Below are 20,166 nucleotides of genomic sequence, written 5' to 3' on the forward strand. Positions count from 1 at the left end.
AAACAAAAACCTACCATAGAAACCACTGGATATCAAAACAGTTTACAGATATCAGTTCAAATAAAATAATACCGGTAAGCTCAACTAATCAGAATTCAACACACCTGGGCGTTTTCACACCCGACAAGGTACAGCTATTAGCCCCTTCAAATGTTATGTAATTATAAGCAGATGTTAGAAAATGATTGTGATACCAAGATCATGCTAGATTGCCAACCAAACAAGTACTGCAATGTTCAGTTGTGGATCTACCAGCAGGCTGAAGAATTCTACTGCTAATGACATGTCACAAGCCTTCTGTCTCCATTGAGATATGAAAACTCTTAAATCTTCTTTCTGGAGACATTGAGTGATTGAGCCAACCAGTGCAACAGGGCACAAAGTAACATCTAGGAGAGGTACTACTCATATCCCCCTTTGAAAAACTCCAGCGTTTAATGATCCCCCACTAAGGAGAATCCACACACCTCCGAAAGAATTCAAAATCTCTTTTCCCACAGCCTCGTTCAGCCTTTATGATAAATGACACCCGTCATTCCGCCGTTGCCAAACAGCACAGAGGGGAATTGTACTGATATATGATTCACAAGAACAGGAAATAAACTCTCCCTTTCTCTATTGCTGCGTCTCTTGCCAAGTAGGATGGACCTGGACAGTGTCAGTGATCAGGCTGAAAGCTCAGCTGAAGAACTGAGGCACTGACTAAACCTAAAAAGGAATAGACAACAGTATCAAAACCTGAACTCTACCCTTTCTCAAAGGCTTGAGCTGTTACTAACTGATGACGAGAGCTGGGTCATTGTTTAAAAAAAGAAAATCCCTAACAAAAGAATGTATGAGAACAAGCTGAGGAAAAGACCGAAAAAAATAATCAAGCTGGCTTGAGCAACCTAAAGTACGTCATTATAAAATAAATGTAAAAAAAAAAAACATTTGAGAAAGAGCAACCTCCTCCTGCCCTCAATTACTATAAAACAAGTCAGGCTAATTACCGTTCCTTGATTATCTCAGATTCCTGTGTGAGTGAGTGATAGAGTGAAGAGAAGAGAGAGAGATACGAGAAAAAGCAAGAAACGGAGAGAGAGAGAATAGAGAGAGAGAGAGAGGGATAGTCCTATTTGAAATTGAAAGTTAGCAGGGCACACAACATATTGTATTGATATTTTATAGTATGTGTGAGGCTAGGTGAAGAAACATTTATCGCACAATCTACTAAATGTTTTTATGTTTCTCCACTACATCCGTGGTAACAATATGATTAAACACACCGATTTTCACATTTCATAAATGTATGTACGTTTTTCCCCATAGATGTAGGCCTAATATCAGACAAAACCCCATTTGCTCTGTGTTCACAGTGCTGTTTCTATGCTGTGTGTGGATGTATGACTGCTCCTGCTCGGCCTGCTTTAGGAGTAGAGCCCCTTCAGGCCAGCCAGCCAGCCCAGTGCTCTGCTCTGCTCAGCGGTATGCCTCCCACTCGGGCACTGAGCACAGGGATGTGCCCAGGGCCAGGAGCAGGAGCACTCAATCATCCAGACAGCGACATCCTTTCGCCATCACCATCAGAGGGGCCCCTATGGGGGGACGGGGATATTTATGAGCAGCACGTTCAGACACACGCCCATGCGGCTTGCGATTCCGCTGATATACTACCGGCTGGACTGTGGGATGGAGACATATAGTTCATCTACTCCTCATCCCAGAGTCAGAACTCTGGAAGTGCTCCTCAGAGCTTTGTACTGCAGGTTGGATCAGCCACATGTAAATCTGTTCAGGATATGTTGTTAGGATGTCTGACTTGAATTGATGTAATAGTTAACAGGGTCGTTGTTAACAATGCCTTTAAAAGTGAGAATATGTTGACCAACAAAATACTTAACTATCTGTGATGGTAAATAAGGGCAAAAATGTTTCCATTGCTGTGATGCATCTGTATTATCACTAAGTGCAATTTTGTGTTTTGATTGCATCAATCTAAACATAGATGGGAAAAAAACTTGATTTACCTCAGAGTGTTGTGTCGGTATCTTTCTTTACTTATATTTCAGCGAGTAGAGTGAGACCAACGGAAACCATGTATATACTGACAGAAGGAAATGAATTGGAAATGGCTTAAAACTGTTACTATCAAGAAAATGCTACTTTGCACCACAAGGTTTTTTTTCCCCCTGGGCGGGTGGGTGGGTGTGTCGTGGGATTAAAAAAAGCCATAAAAATGTCTCTGTAATGGCATTAGTAGTGTTTCACTGCCTTTAAAAATGTCGAGAAAAACATCTGCTTTGCATTTCCCACTCCCTCTGTACTAATTTGTCTTCCAAATGATATCTTTGTGAGCGCTGATTTAAATGCTCTCACCGTTTTTTAAAAACAAAATAAAAAAAGTATCAAAAGTTACTTATATAAACATACAGTATGATATTAATCGTACAATGGAAAATTGTTTCACTCCCACACCTGAGCTAACTATATGTGTCTACTACTATTACATGAATTCAGAAACCAATAAAATAACCAACTTGTGATTCGTTTATCGTAATTGTGTAGGCACTGTCAATCTGTGGCGTCAGCATGTACAGTGCCTTCAGAAAGTCTTCCACACCTGGATTGTGCAACATTTGCCCATTTTTCTGTAAATAAATGTTTTCAAACTTTTCGATTTGGCTGTTGATTTAAGTCAAACTGTAACTCGGCCACTCAGGAAAATTCACTGTCTTCTTGGTAAGCAACTCCAGTGTAGATTTGGCCTTTTGTTATTGTCCTGGTTGAAAAGGTGGATTCATCTCCCAGTGTCTGGTGGAAATAAGCCTGATTCAGATTTTCCTCTAGGATTTACCTGTGCTTAGCTCAATTCCATTTATTTGTTATCCCAAAAAACTCCCCAGTCCTTAAGCATTACAAGCATACCCATAACATGATGGAGCCACCCCTATGCTTGGAAATATGGAGAGTGGTACTCAGTAATGTGTTGTATTGGATTTGACCCAAACATACCATTTGTATTCAGAACAAAAAGTTGAATTGCTTTGCCAAATGTTGTTGCACTATTACGTTAGTGCCTTATTGCAAACAGGATGCATGTTTTGGAATATTTTCCTTCTTTTCACTCTGTCAATTAGGTTAGTATTGTGGAGTAACTACAATGTTGTTGATCCATCCTCAGTTTCCTCCTTTCACAACCATTAAACTCTAACTGTTTTAAAATCACCATTGGCCTGATGGTGAAATCCCAGAGTGGTTTCCTTCCTCCCCGGAAACTTAGTTAGGAAGGACGCCTGTATCTTTGTGGTGACTGGGTGTATTGATACACCCTCCAAAGGTCATTCATAACTTCACAATGATCAAAGGGATATTCAATGTATTATTTATTTTTTAACCATCTACAAATAAGTGTCTTTCTTTGCAAGGCTTTTGAAAATATTCCTGGTCTGGTTGAATCTTTTTGAAATTCACTGCTTGACTGAGGGACCTTACACATGTGTGGGGTACAGCGTTTAGGTAGTCATTCAAAAATCATGTTAAACACTATTAGTGCACACAGAGTGAATCCATGCACCTTATTGTGTGACTAGTTAAGCACATTCATACTTCTGAACATATTTAGGCTTGCCATAACAAAGGTTGAATACTTATTGACTTAAGACACTTCAGCTTTTAACTTACAAATCATTTGTAAAAAATAAACATAAAAACATAATTCCACTTTCACATGATGGAGTTTTGTGTGTGAGCTAGTGACAACAACAACAAAAATCTTAATTTCATCCATTTTAAACGCAGGATGTAACACCAACAAAATGTGGAAAAAGTCAAGGGGTGTCAATACTTTCCGAAGACTAAACATCCACAAACAACACCATGTTTATGTTATTTGGATTTTCTCGCCTCTCCTCCTACTAAAAGAAAGAATGTATAAAGCTTAGCATTCACATTCACACCCAGGTCACATAAAAGGAGCCAGTGTTGAGTAAACACCTTGATTGCTTTATGGCTGGCCCTCTAACCGTCAGCTACAGCAGCCCAGTCTTGTCTGTCTGTCTTGTCTGTATCCATCCTCTGTTTGGTTCTGGGAAATCCAGGCCCCGCAGTAATCTTTTCACTGCTAGCCCTTTAATAAACCACAGGCCGCTTCATTAGCCTGCGCTCACACAGTGATTGATTGCTGCCAGTCACAGAAACCCCATCCTACCTTCTCTCCCTCAACCCACAAAATGAGCCACTTCTTCAGCTACCACCCATCATACTATTAAAGGAGAGTATTCACTTGGAGCCAAAGAGGGGAGTGGCCTCAGCTCTCTAACATGGGCAATGTAACAGTGTTCCTTTTGTTCAAACGCTTGGGTCAACATCGATTTATGGGATGCACTATACAGCCTCTAATTCTATTATTTAGGAGTTCACATTCTGTTTTGGTACGTGTAAAGACACCAGAATGATCCAATGAACGGGGTTCAACGATGAGCTGTTCATTCTAATAAAAAAGACAGTTGAATGCACCTTGATTGTTAAAGAAACAGTTGCCTTTAGTAGGGAACGTTTTTGTAGATGACATTTAAAGAAAAAGTCATATATCCTAATCTCAGTTGTAATTCCAATTTATTTTGTGCACCACATTATAGTCATTGACACACATTCCTATTTTGTGTGGGAAAGTCTACTACATTGTAGTAAAATTAATTAATTTCAGAAATAAAACAGTTTTATTTATGGTGACGTTGGTGTGACAATAATATGTAAATATCGACCATAATACAAACGGATCACACAACTTAGGTTCATATTATAAGGTGTAAACAAGTCGTGGCTGGAGAAAACACCACCAACAACACCAAGGGCCACAACTACAGTAATTTAACATAAGACCAGGAAACTGTATGACGCCTTTAGCTACAATAGTGATAGAATATACAGTATAAATGGGTAATGAGGCTTTATGTTTGGGTGGCTTTTCATCCTCCTATACTGCACTGTACTGAAGTACCGTTTCAAATATTCCCTTATCTAAAATGTATGGGCTATGCGATCCTTCACAATACTCAATAGAGGAAGAAAGATACAGAGGGGAAACGTGCTAGATGGTGTTCAGCTGCAGTAATATCACTATCTCGCTCTCCTCACCAAGAATTGCTATAAAGCTATTTCGAAAATTGCACCCATATATTTCTGGGAGACAGTTAGCTCCTCTTGGTGACAGTGCATCTTTTACATTGAATTATACTATTCAGAGGAGTTATCAGAGCAGGTCAATTACTCACAGCACAGGCCGGACTCAGAGCCAGCCAAGCCCAGTGCCTTGACGCCATAGCCAGCCTACAACCTACTGCCTTCTGCCCCTGCAGAGAGAGGACTCAAGATAGACATTCACAGTCACACCCCTACGGTGCTCATATCTGTCCACACACCAATTCAACACAACACCTTCTTTCGCTCACAGAAAGGCGTCTGCATGCTTCTCATCTGAAACAGTTTGTGCATATAGTGCATTCGGAAAGTATTCAGACCCTTTGACTTTTTCCACATTTTGCTACATTACAGCAGTATTCTAAAAATGATTAAATTGTTTTTTCCCACATCAATCTATCTATACACAATACCCCATAACGACAACTCAAAAACAGGTATCTAGAAATGTTTGCAAATGTATTAATAATAAAAATGTGAAATATCACATTTACATAAGTATTCAGACCATTTATCAGTACTTTGTTGAAGCAACTTTGGCACCGATTATAGTCTCTCCCATTCTTCTCTGCAGATCCTCTCAAGCTCTGTGAAGTTGGATGGGGAGTTTGACTTCATAGCTATTTTTCAGGTCTCTCCAGAGATGATCGGGTTCAAGTCTGGGATTTGGCTGGGTCACTCAAGGACATTCAGAGATTTGTCCCGAGGCCACTCCTGCATTTTTTTGGCTGTGTGCTTCGGATCATTGTCCTGTTGGAAGGTGAACCTTTGCCCTAGTCTGAGGTCCTGAATGCTCTGGAGCAGGTTTTCACCAAGTATCTCTCTGTACTTTTCTCCGTTAATCTTTCAGTCGATTCTGACTAGTCTCCCAGTCTCTGCTGCTGAACAACTTCCCCACCGCATGATGCTGCCACCACCATGCTTCACCATAGGGATGGTACAAGGTTTTATCCAGACGTGACACTTGGAATTCAGGCCAAAGGGTTCAATCTTGGTTTCATCAGACCAGAAAATCTTGTTTCTCATGGTCTGAGAGTCCTTTAGGTGCCTTTTTGGCAAACTCCAAGCGGGCTGTCAAGTGCCTTTTACTGAGGAGTGGCTTCCGTCTGGCCACTCTACCATAAAGGCCTGATTGGTGGAGTGCTGCAGAAATGGTTGTCCTTCTCTCATCTCCACAGAGGAACTCTGGAGCTCTGTCAGAGTGACCATCGTGTTCTTCGTCACCTCCCTGGCCAAGACCCTCCTCCCCTGATTGCTTAGTTGGGCCGGGCGGCCAGCTCTAGGAAGAGTCTTGGTGGTTCCAAAGCTCTCCATTTAAGAATAATGGAGGCAACTGTGTTCTTGGGGACCTTCAAAGGCTGTAGACATTTTTTGGTACCCTTCTCCAGATCTGTGCCTTGACACAATCCTGTCTAGGAGCTCTACGGACAATTCAGTTGACCTCATGGCTTGGTTTTTGCTCTGACATGCAGTGTCAACTGTGGGTCCTGATATAGACAGGTGTGTGCCTTTCCAAATCATGTCCAATAATTTGAGTTTACCACAAGTGGACTCGAATCAAATTGTAGAAACATCTCAAGGATGATCAATGGAAACAGGTTGCACCTGAGCTCAATTTCGAGTCTCATAGCAAAGGGTCTGAATACTTATGTAAATTATACATGTGCAAAAATGTCTAAAAACTTTTTTTTTCTTGGGGTATTGTGTGTAGTTTGAGGAAAAAAATACACTTTAATCAATTTTAGAATAAGGCTGTAACTTAACAAAATGTGGAAGAATTCAAGGGTCTGAATACTTTCCGAATCCACAGTATTATTATGACATTATGCATATTTTTTCATTGAGAAATACTGCACCAAACATCTTAGTTAGATGTAAAATGAATGGCGGATTTCTTGAGTTATTTTAGATTAATTTGAACTATTTTGGCTACGGCGTCTCAAGATTGATAAACAGTATTTTTTCTCGTTTTTTCAAGTGAATGTTGGCTACAGTAGGTGCCAGCCGAACCAAAACACACTGACGCCTTAACACAGTTCGTACAAAGCAACTTTGCAAGTGTTAAAATCTCGGTGTTAAGGTAAAATGTGTTGTGAGCGTTATATCTGAGTGTTGATTCTAGGGGGGTTAACACCAGGGGGATTGAAATTGACACCACATGCGGTGAATAAATTAAGTGTTATTTGAATCACTGTGGAATGAACACTTGATGGTGTTGTTGTTACTTCGACTGTGTCGAGTTAATTTCCGTTAACCCTCCCAGAGTTAAAAAGATGTGTGAGAGGCCTCATTATCATTCTTCCTAGAATGCTTTGTTGCAGGTTGATTTTTAGAATAGTTTGTTTTAATATATATGTTTCCGCATGCACATTGATTGATTCATTAATCAGTAAATAACAAATAAAAACCTAAACTAATCCAATCTGTAAGGAGATGGACTTATTTCACCCGTTACTGAGACGATTGTTCCAGTTTCGATGGTTAAGGTCGTCTTGAATGCAGGTTGTGGATGATAAAATATTCCAATTGTTGGATATCCTTCCTCTGGCTCAATTCTGATGGGAATTACTAATCATTTGACAAACCAGACAACAACACCCCCCCCCCTCCCCCCATCCCAATAGTTTAACACTATTTTGGTGGGTCACATCAAATTTCTAAGACAATGTTGAAGGTGTTCAATTTAACTCCGTGGCTGTTAAAATTCTGACCTCAAATTTGCTGTGTACGATTCCATTACTAATGAAAAACGTATATAGGCACTGTAATTATACTATTTTTCTATTATATTATATTTAGTTTCAGTTTCCATTTAGTAATCTGAATCTGGCCTTTATAACTGTCACAGCTGCCAATACAGTAGGTACTACATTATGACTGTTAATATGAATCACATCACCTATTTCAAAGAAGAAGGAGGTGTCTTTACAGTAACTGTAGTTATGTTTCTGTTACTCAGATCAAAAACACACGGTTCTGTTCTTGCTAGAATAAGCATAAACCATCATATGACTTTCTGTCATGAATAATGATCAATGTGGGCTGTTTGCAGACCGCAAACACTCTGTTCAATGTGCCTGAAGGCGGGAGGGAGGCAGAGAGCAGGGAGCACATTCCTCTCTGACTGAACAGAGCCGAGACAGAGACCCCTCATGATCGGAGCCAGAGGTGGAGATGATCCTCTCAAAGCTAAGGCGTTGAGGTTGTGTGTATGTGTGTTTAGAGTTGACATGGCAACCATACAGAATCACAGTGCTATAGTGAAACCACCCAGCCCAGGCCTGCATATGTAGAAGAGGGGGAAGGATACTTTTTTGTGCTGATGACACCGGAGGTTTGGATAAATAGGGTGATGCGTATACTGTCTGTGTCATATCATCAAAGTATGCCAGTAATTACAGAGTTGAGTAACATGACTGACTGACTGTTATTTTCATTACCATTCATTTCCTCAGTAATATACAGCCAGCAGTCTTATGATAGGGTTGGCTATTTATTTCAAACCATCACAGTTATCTCTATGATATCATCAGGCACTAATAGCTTTATTATATAAAGCAACTAAGAATGTAATTTCACATTTTTTTCAGTAAGAACCTGTACGCTCTAAATACGAAGGATCTCAAATAAAAGAGGTCAAACATTTTCTTCCACTTAGTCACTTCCCCAACACGACACTCAGCAATCATCCATCCTAACATAGAGCTTTCCTTCTTCCCTTTGGTGTGGCATGACGATCATGTGTAAATAATCTAGGGTCTAAATCCAATGGGAATGAGTGTGCAGGTCTTTTCAGATTTACGTTGTGTTGTAAAGTTACGCAGGCAAACTTGGCAGGAAATAAGAGGGGGGGGGGGGAACTCGCCTTTCATCATTTCCCCCAAATCAGAGAAGGAAATGAATATGGATGCCCTCCGGCAGGCGAGAGGGAGAAGGAGAGTGGGGAAGGAAATTCAGTGCCTGATGAGGTCCCTAAAGAATGCGTCTGGACACAGCCGGAACCTTCTCAGCTGGGTCCGTGCCAGGGTGGGAGGGCTACATGCAGGGAACATGCTAACAGACACACATGTATGTATGTATGCACGTACACACAAACACATGCGCAAAAATAGTGTTGTCAAAATACGATGGAAATGCAGTTAAAATGTAAGATGGATAGGCCTACATTGTTTATAAACAAACCCCCGATCTATATAAACTACATCAAATGTGTTCCATCTGGTATATAGTTTCACGTATCAAACAGCCAATCCCTTTTTCAAATGTAATCAACCCCTGTCACTAAGCCTCTTTCAGCCAGCCTTACAGGGCTGTGTATGAATACATATATTGTGCTGAGACATGCCATGGTTGTTGTTGGATACAAACAGAACTGAACCCAGTCTGTCTGAAAACATAACAATGATAGAGGTTCAGACCGTTTAGATGTATGTTTATAGTACAGTAGATATGAAGCGATAGGCAGTTCAGCTGAGAAAGAGCCAGTCCAGTGTTAATATCATGGCTCCGGGCGATGGGCTATGATCTGTGTATGACCTCTGTGACGTTGTCGTGGAGATGATCTCCCCACAGGCAACGGTTACCAAAGAGACACCAAAGCCCTGAGTTCTGGTCATGTCACTCACAGACTCACAGACAATTGTTGTGGCTTATGGCCAAGGTTCGTGGTTGAATCCAAATATGATCACTCTCACCACCAGACACAATGGCTTTCCTCTGTCCCAAACACTATACCACAGACAGTCATGGAGAAAATGGCCAATCTTCCAGAACTTCCCAAAATAACCTGAGGGATCTGTGAGGTAATTCGATCAAACAAAAAGGAGAATGCTGAGCTCCCACAACAAGACGTACTACAACAGTTTCTGATCACGTCACTGTTAGCACAATGCTAATATTTAATGCCAGAGTATACCTAAACAACTACAGGTACTCAAAAAAGTGTAAAGGGAAACAATAAATAACAAAGATTAGTCATGGATTTTCTTTTTTAATAACTTCCTATATTTTATTCATATAATATCCCTTTTCCCTTGTATTTGACATTTTATTGAAACACATACAAATCAACACTGTATGTTCAGGGTACAACAGAGGAAACGCCTGAGAAATATCTAGATCTGGTTTCCATTGAAATGCATATTGTCGTTATCCCTCAGAATTAATTGAACTACAGTATGATGTGGAACAGGATCCTGCTAACCCTTAATGACTCCCTCTGGCAGTGTAATGGCAGGTATTAGAGTGCTGATCCCACAAAGCCCTGCCTCCCTGGCCTAGACACACACACACAGGCCCCTCAGACTATTTGCCATCATCAGACCAGACGATCTAGTTAGCTCTCAAACGTCACCCTCCTTCTCACTCAGTTCATTTCCATGTTCAGTACAGCAAAACGTTTTACCACAGAAAATGAGCGTTCCTTATCAGTCAGGTTCAGGTACTAACTCCCTGTTTCACTGTTTCAAAACGTTTTACCACAGAAAATGAAAATGAGCGTTCCTTATCAGTCAGGTTCAGGTACTAACTCCCTGTTTCACTGTTTCAAAACGTTTTTTTCCCCTACTGCTTTTGGTTTATGAGTACAATCTGAAAGACAGGAAGAGAAAGGTGGAGATACTTCACTAGCCTGACAGCATAACTTATGAGGGGCCTGGTTAGTGACCGCTTGAATGTACATTACGTGATGTGAAATATGACGAGCAGGGAACACAGGGACAACCGACTGGGGATAGGATACAATATACTTTATTGCCCATTTACATGGAAATTCAGCATACAAATACACAAACAACACAATATACTATATGCAGTACAGAAAACTGTAAAGTTAGTACACAAGTCACTACATTTTCACATATTCAAAGTCTCTGTGGCCTACTGTCTGACCGTGTATTGGGCCTGCATCTGTCCAATGTCCAACTCTTCCCTGAAATGTATCAGAGGACACAGATTAATCTATATCTGCTCATACTGTATTGTACGTGGATAATCAGTTACTAATGTGTTATTACTAAAGTAAGTGGTATTAATAGATATTCAATAGATAAATATTACCTTGAAGACTTGTATCCAATAACAAAAAATCTTACTTTGGTTTCATATTAATTCAATCCCTTTTCAATCACAGTACCTACCTTTTTAACCAACTAGTTATCTGGAAAAGGTTGCCTGGGTGTTATTTAGAACTTTGTAGAAATGCCAGAAATGCATTTGTCCAATCAATCATGAAACATTTGCGGTTCTCTAAATCTCATCTGTGACATCATCACAGCATCCAACACCCACATGAACCTTTCCTGATGACAGCTAATGTTATTTCTTATGTGTGAGATGATCATCTTAAAGAAGAGGTGAGGAAAAGGCTAAGAAAATGCCTAAATAATCAGGTGTTTGCAGCGAAGCTCTGAAACCTATTGTTATTCTTCTTTTTTTATGACATGGTCAAATAACTCAAGCATAGATTGGGAACTTTGTTTTCTAATTTGACACACAGAAAGTAGAGGCCATGAGTAAGTTGGTAAAAAATAATGGCAATGATTGGCCTATAGGGGGCAATGTTATAAGCATAATAGCTATCACCGGGTTTGACCTAGAGATGATACCATGCGCTAATAAAATATGCCCAAAAAATACATCAAAAGTATGACACCACTATCATGGTCATCCCGAAGATGAACCACACTGAATTTGGTATTGATATCTCAAACAACAAGGAAACTAATAACAACTCATTCTTTGCATAATGTAATGCTAATGCTCAAAATCATCTGCAATCATCTTCTTCTCATGATCCATACGTCAGATTCACTCATTACATCAGTCTTAATGGTTTAGATAAATAGATGCAGCACTAAAATATGGCTACACTGTACCTTTAGATGCACATTAGCACATATGCTAATGCTAAAAATACTTTAAAAATATTCTAATCCATCCACCTGATGGGTGTGGTAAATAAAGCTGACTAAACAGCATGATCACTACACAGGTGCACTTTGTGCTGGGGACAATAAAAGGTCACTCTAAAATGTGCAGTTTTGTCACACAACACAATGCCACAGATGTCTCAAGTTTTGAGGGAGTGAGCAATTGGCATGCTGATTGCAGGAATGTCCACCAGAGCTGTTAACAGAGGGTTGAATGTTAATTTCTAGACCATAAGCTGCCTCCAACATAGTTTTAGAGAATTTGGCAGTACCTCCAACCAGCCTCACAACCGCAGACCATGTGTAAACATGCTAGCCCAGTACCTCTACATCCGGCTTCTTCACCTGTAGGACCATCTGAGACCAGCCACCCAGACAACTGATGAAACTGAGGAGTATTTCTGTCTGTAATAAAGCCCTTTTGCATGGAAAATCTTATTCTGATTGGCTATGCCTGGCTCCACAGTGGGTGGGCCTATGCCCTCCCAGGCCAACTCATGTCTGCGCCCCTGCCCAGTCATGTGAAATCCATAGATTAGGGCCTATTGAATATATTTAAATTGACTGATGAACTGTAACTCAGTAAAACTGTTGTCATTGTTGCATGCTGCGTTTTTTTGTTCAGCACATGTATACTCAATGAATTAGCCTCTAGTATATTTGGAAAAAAATAACCAACCTACAGCACTAGTTTATTACTTCACTTGTGTCATCCTTGTGGTATTATGAGATAAACATGGGGCAATGCTTTCACTGATTGCACATAAAGGAAGATAGTTCCTACATGATAGAGTGCTTGCTTTGTTATCCAACTGATCTTGTGTCCTTTCTGTCTTCCTGTGAACCCCGTTCATTGCTGCTTCCAGCTAAATTATTTGAAAATATTTTTGCACTGGTCTCTAAACAGAAGCATAACATATCCTCATAAATATAAAGATATACCATCTATGCCCTTTTCATGTATCACACATGTGAGACAGGTTACCACAAGACTATAACAATGTTAGAAAATATCTACTGAGTGACTTGCTATCATAGATTTCTTGGGATATTAAGTGGAATTAGTCAATCTTCATGGTGTATGCAACAGAATCATTATATCTTGGGTTTGCCCGCATACATTTTCTTTCCTTAAATTATACCATTCATCATACGCTCATTACAAGGACAGTCAATTTTGAACCAACTCCAATTTCCTTTCATTGCAAGCTTAGATGATACAGGATGCATATTTTTCAAAACTCTGTCTCGACTCTGTTATTGTAGCTAAGAAAATACATTGTGCCCTGCATGAATAAATACAATAATAAGTTAACATGATTCACATGTTAGGTTGCATGCGAATGGGCGTGTTACTGTATGTTGAGTATGTTGAGTATTCACGGTGACACTTTAAGTTAGGTTGCAGAGTTACTATCAGTGGAAAAACTTGTGTAATTACAAAGTAACAGGCTATTACAAGCTTTTACATACATATTACAAGTTATTACATACATATTATTAACGTATGCAGTAAATACTCAATCGTTTGTGTAGTATTGTATTTTATTGCAAACGGAAATAACAGTGATAAGTACTATGCACGTAAGTAACCTATAACTGCTACCTAATATGTACATATGTGGTACAAAGTCATTATACAGGTTATTCCCTTTGATGATTTACTTATGAATTCCACATACCAGGGTAGACCAAGGCATACAACATTAATATGTTCTCTGGATCCTCTTAATCAAGTCGCAAGTACAACAGAATTATTCTATATTCAACACGGACACCTAAGCTGTCAGTGCTATTTAATGAGTCTCAATTACGATGTTAGTTTCAACAGACTGGCTCAGCACATGCAGGCAAATTCTCAAGGCTTGAAAAGCACACCAATGGAAAGTGAAGAGCAAGGATAGTCTTACATTGACATATTTCCAACCATATCACATTTGAAGGAATATTGTACAGTATGAAACTTTACTGCCATGTGTTATTAAAGAGGCCCATTCACTGACATTATGAACCGAAGCTACCATAAGAACATGGTTTAAAATGGCAAACATCAGAAGAAATCGATATATGGTTCTGCTGACGGAATCAAGGAATTGATGGATTGTCAAACACAATACGTACACAGTAATTGACATTGGAAATATCATGTTTTTATTGGCCTCTGTATATTCCGGATCGGTTGTATACTAAGAAGTTCAGGTCCAAGCATCGTTCTTCTAGACACCAAATGTGATTGAATTGGTGAACATTTCAAAAGGGAAAGCCTCACCGTTTGACACCAGTCTAGAGAATGGAGAGCATAGGCCAGGGAGGTCAGCCTGGACGACAGAGTATTGAGTTGATTCATCAAATTAGGTCCTATGTAATTACACTGTGGAACGACTCACGAAAGGTGTCAGCTATAAAACAGCCAGACGGGCAATCAGTGCTCATATTAAATGAAAGTGCAAGGTGTTCAACTTCCTATTCCTCTGGCATTACAGAGATGAGGTGTTTTAAGCCGGCTTGGGCAATGTAGCAATTAAGCCCGCTGATTACCTCAACAAATGCAATTTTCATAGATGAATTTGCTAATCAATTTTGTTACGCCTGTCAATTTTGAGAAAGCAGTACAATAGTTTTCTTAAAATAACACATCGTAACAGCACATTACCAACAAAAAAAAAACAGTTTAAACCTATGAAGAAATGTAGTGAGATTTGTTTGGTCCTTGTTCCAACTTTCTGAAAATAATTAGAAGAATGGAGTCTTTCCAATATACTAATAAACTAAATACGAACAACATTTAAATGCAAATTGAACTGCCTGTTAACCTTTAGGAAAAGCAAAGAGGCACAGTATGAAATCAGTTTACTTTGTAATTGTTACAGATCACACCATTAGCAAAATATTGTCATAGCTCCTGCTACTGCAGACAGTAACTACTGAGGGTTAATTTGCATAATACATCTTAATTGAAGCCCATTAAGGATTTGATTAGAAGCAAATCAGGTACGCCGCAGAGAACTTCAGATGAATATTTTCCCTGCGTTTCGGCTTTTTGTTTATCTTGTATGGTTCATATAGTTTCTCTGTCCTCCATTTTGCATTAGGCTCTATGCCATTATGTTCTTCGCAATTTAAGTAACTTACAATGCAATGCGGCATGTAAGTCCTTGTATAGCGCTGAAATAAGAGGACATCTTTGTATCTAGGATATTCTTCTGTGAATTGTGGCAATTAGAACAGATATGGATCTGTATGGATATCTATTTGAGAGGCATATGGTGGTGGATATCTGATCCAGCCCTGACTTCAGAGCCATATGGCCGACACTTTGGTGTACAACGACACATTTCAGTCAACGACTCATGAAGCGGTCCTATTTTTTTTAACTTCATTGTGTAAGAGTAATCTGTGTTTCAGAAGGTGATGTACAGGGTAAAAGTGCTTATTACATTCTTATAAGAATGCGCTGCGCTTTGCAAGTAGACAAACTCCACTGCACTTCATCATGGACAAACGTTCTTCATGTCATCAAATAGCAGGACCACAGAGTGTTGTTATATTATCTATAATAGTCCCTTCCCAATTTTTCATCCTCAAAGTACATTTGATGAACTGCCTTTGCTCTTGTCTTTTCATCATTTCGGTCTTTAACCCATTGTGTCTGTAGGGACCTGGACAAAACACAGTGCTGTGGCATAATTTCCTTCATACTTGGGATGTCAGGTAGAAATAATGAGATTTAGCCTGTTTACAATAAACTCTCCCAATACTCTTGTTATTGTCTGCCTTAATGAGGAAATAAATCATAACAAGAAATAGTCTTTTTCTGCTGTGACGATCACATGGAAACATTATCCACATGAATCACCCAGCCCAATAGCATATCAAATTGTGTAATTTGCCTGGAAACTAGTGCAGGTCTCAGAGGGAACACAAGGTGAATGAGCGGTAGCAGGCTGCAGTTGCGTTGTGACTGAGGAGCAGTCAGGCACTTGCCTTAAGACCAATCATAACAGTCTGTTTTCCACACAGGGGGAGAGGAGGAGAGGAGAGCGAGATCAGTACGCTGGAGGGCACAGTAGTCTGTGTTCTTATCACCTAGACAGTGCACCGCCCTGTCTGACTCCCTCTCAGAAAAACAAAAGCCTTCCAAACTATTAGCTATCCACACCTGCTGTCACCTCACCTCATTGGCTTGGCATGCAGGTGGAAATGCAATGAGATCAAACAATACAACCCCATATTACTCTTACACCAAATATAAGCAAAGGATGGGGGCAGCTAAAAAAGGGGAGCAAAACCAAGCCACCAAAATCCAAGACATGCAGCAAAAGTCTACATTTTTGGACCAAAACATGATAATAACAAAGGTGGTAATCTTCGACAGAAAAACAGATAATTTCTCACAATTTTATTTGGTGGTGTAATTTCCGTTAATCCACGTCAAATCAAACAGATGCAATGGACTTCTTTTTACCTAAACTAGGATCAACAACATCTGCCTTAATGGTAAGATGTTTCCAGAACAAACCACTTAGGAGGAATTTCAGCTAGCCAATTCCCACAAGCTGCTGTCACTCACTTAATGGTACTGCAACACTTAATGCCTTTGTCTGTTCTCCAGTTTATCTTGTTAACAGCAAATTGGGCTAACGGTTTGAGGCACAGCTAGAGATATTGTAAAACCGATAAGATAAATACTTCCACTGACACAAAATAAACATACGGCCACTTTCACTCAGAAATGTATTTAGTCCACTAACCACTTATAGGGTTAAACGTGTATCCAACATATGAAACCAAAATACACATTTCATAAATATTTACTATATTCCTTCCTATATTCATTAACTGTTCTACTTAAATCTAAAGGTTTAGCGTGTTCTACAGTGTGCCAGGAAGGAATTGTCACTTTAAGTTACCTTCTACTCAATGAATGTTGAAAAAAATTGAATCAAATTTACAAACATACCTATTAATAGTACTATTCTCCAAGGAGAAGAGAAGCACCCTGCAAACCAAATGTCCCATGAATTAATGTGTTGTTGCTTGAGGAGATTGTGAAAATTAAAAATGTTAAGGGGCAGTAAAGACAGAGGGATAGGCCAACTACATCTTTAAAAGCACTACATATAAATGAAACCTATTCCTTGCATCTCTTATTTCAATACCACTCTCTCCTTGTTCCCTTCCACACATCATTAAACATATTATTATAACATGACTGTCAGCCCACGTCTCTCTTCGCTCCATTCTTGCTCTGCCAGGTAATCAATTTGTCGTCACTCTCTGTAACCCCAGTAAAGTCATCAAGCGAAATGAGTTACAGCTGCAAAGACCTTTCAAGAATACAGAGGAAAAAAAGCGAGCGAGAGAAATGACAACACAGCCCAGGAATATTCCGCCGCCTGATAGCACATCCCAGGTCTTGAAGATGAAATATTAATGCACAATTTGTTTATCTGCAGGCCCACATCTCTCCAGTGCCGAGCTGTTAATTTTCTATCGGCACAGACAACGGATCAGTCAGTCATGAACTCTTCACAGCCATTACCGGGAGACATTTTGATTAAGTATTCCTAATGTAGTGGATAGGAAAGAATGAAAACACTCTGCCTGCCAACTTTTGATTGACCATTAAGCCACTGATGAATGTGCCTGTCAAAGAGGAGACAATTACCTCAACAATGAAGAAACTCTTCTGGAAGGCTTATTTCTCTATAGGGCTGACACATTTACCAGATTACAGGCGAGGCAGCTGAGAGCGTGTAAAGGGATCGCTTAGGAACTCTCAACAGTTCCCAGAATAATAGTGGGATAAGGCTTTTTTTTCAGAGTGGAATGTGGGACAAATATTTTGTGTATGAATATGAGGATGAGTCTCTGTGTTTGGTGATGTTTTTTGTTTCTCTCTCTCTCTCTCTCTAAGTGTGTGTGTGTGTCTGTGTACATACACTTGAGTGTGTCTATTAGATAAGGGTTTCACTATCTGAAGCGGATACAAAGATCCGCCATTATTGGCAGAGAACAATCACCATCTGGTGTCTACATCGCAACCATAATAAGGACCGATAACTTCTAAACCCACTGAACAGCATCCCACCACCTCCACTGATAATACCCTTCATCAATTCATTCATATCCATCATCTCAATTATTTTGATTCATTATTTTTAATAACGCAACTTGGATGCACTATAGTATGCCATTGTGTAAACACCATCAAGAACAAAGTCAAGGTTAATCATACGAGTGATGAATTACTAAGCAATAACAATAATTATTTTGCAGTGTGGGGTAACAAAGGATGAACGAAAGAGTAGGTTATTTTTTTGTTGGTACTGGCCTATCGGGTCTTAGTAACCAGGTTTGTAAACACTCAAATGAGTCGGTCACCATAATAAACCCTCCATAGCCACACTGATGACCCAAAGCACTACAGTAGGCAAAAGAGCGTGGTCTACTCTTGTGTTTATATTTTGCACATTGTACTGTAAGTGTAGGCCTACTGTATGTATTCAGCTGACTGAATACAGATGAGTGACAACCAGGTATAACTATTTACATAAAATGTGCATTACACTGTTACAGTGTTTGTCAATGATTGTCTCGGGTGTAATCCATCTAGGAAAAAGAATAATTGTTTATGAACATCATAAACAACACAGTACACACACACACACACACACACACACACACACACACACACACACACACACACACACACACCAAAATGTGACATGCTTGAATAATAATAATCATATATATTTTTTAAATTTAAAATAGATTATCTTTCTCTGCGTGTGCGTGCTTGTGTCCTCCATTTGTCTGGGCTACAGATATAAAGAGTTCATCGGAAGTTCAAATGTTTAGGACAGCCACCCGAAGCACACATGAAATATACATTTACGCAAGCCTTAATTGTTTATGGCAATACACACCACTTTTGCGTTATACTAAAACAACTTTTGAACGACTTGGAAAAAATTACAATACATGTCCTTCTTCTTCAAAAACAGAAAACTTAAAAAATTATAGCCGAAGATAGCCAAATATTCAAATATGATACTCGGCTATAAAAGATTGCCGAGTATCATATTTGAATGAATTGCACCTTCGTCATCCGGTATTACTGTCACTTTGACATTCGATTTGGGCCAGTGTACTGCCCAAAACATCATACAGATCAAAGTCTACTGCTATACTGTTTTAACATATACAATATCAGTTTGATAATAACAACATCTAATATTGTTTAAGACTAATATGATAGGTGTGAATGTCCTCTTACCCGCAGCCCGTTTCGGCGCCTGCTGTTTTCTCCTTGGCATTTTTGAACTGGTAGTTCACGTAGCTCACTCACTCTGCCCAGGTGAAATCGGTATGCGGTCTAGTATGATAGTCCATGCAGAGAGAGCGACTCTTTATTTAGAGTAGCCTACTTCTCTCACTATACAATCCAGAGTCAGAAAACGTTGTCTAGGCAAAACAGATGTCAGAGCAGTTATTCTTCTTTCACCTCCGTTCCTAGATCATCTAGGGCGGATTGTCTTCTTTTCTTTTCGTGTTGGACCACCAAAGCCATGGGACTACGTCCGTCAGATGCCAGGCAGGTTTTGAGAGCGCTCTGTATTGAATAGCGGGTGTTCAAGGAAGAGCGTAAAACGTTGGGTAATGGTAGGCTATCACGCACGGAGCAGGCAGGGTGAGGCGATGCCAGCAAACATCGATCCATAGAACAAACTGAACATTAAAAACTCCTCCCTCGCCTGGACTTGATGATGGCAGCGAGACATTTGTTACACCAGATAATCATGAGTTTATTAAAGGGACAGGGGCCAGAGAACACACCAGGATATGTAAGGGCTGTTTCAGCGATAATAATGTGCAAAATGTCATTGAATTAAGTTCCATTTTGTTTTTACCAAGGGTTCTGAGATGATGGAAGAAAGGAACTTTAATTATTTCCATAGATAGTAAATGCTATATTACCAAATCAAATTGTATTTGTCACATGCTTCGTAATCAACAGGTGTAGACTAACAGTGAAATGTGTGCTTTTGTGCCC

The 20,166-nt window shown here is 39.6% G+C and overlaps 1 protein-coding gene across 1 annotated transcript in view; it reads right to left on the reverse strand.

The window, feature by feature from the left end:
• The window catches only part of LOC135528391 (teashirt homolog 2-like), a 43,757-nt gene extending 23,913 nt beyond the window's left edge, over window positions 1–19,844 (reverse strand). The window contains exon 1 of the mRNA XM_064957440.1: window positions 19,390–19,844. Within this exon, the coding sequence (XP_064813512.1) occupies window positions 19,390–19,429 (40 nt within the window). The 5' untranslated portion in view covers window positions 19,430–19,844. The remainder of the gene's footprint in view (window positions 1–19,389) is intronic.
• Between the last annotated feature and the right edge of the window lie 322 nt (window positions 19,845–20,166).

This window comes from Oncorhynchus masou, chromosome 33 (genome assembly GCF_036934945.1).
Source record: "Oncorhynchus masou masou isolate Uvic2021 chromosome 33, UVic_Omas_1.1, whole genome shotgun sequence".
NCBI lineage: Eukaryota > Metazoa > Chordata > Actinopteri > Salmoniformes > Salmonidae > Oncorhynchus > Oncorhynchus masou.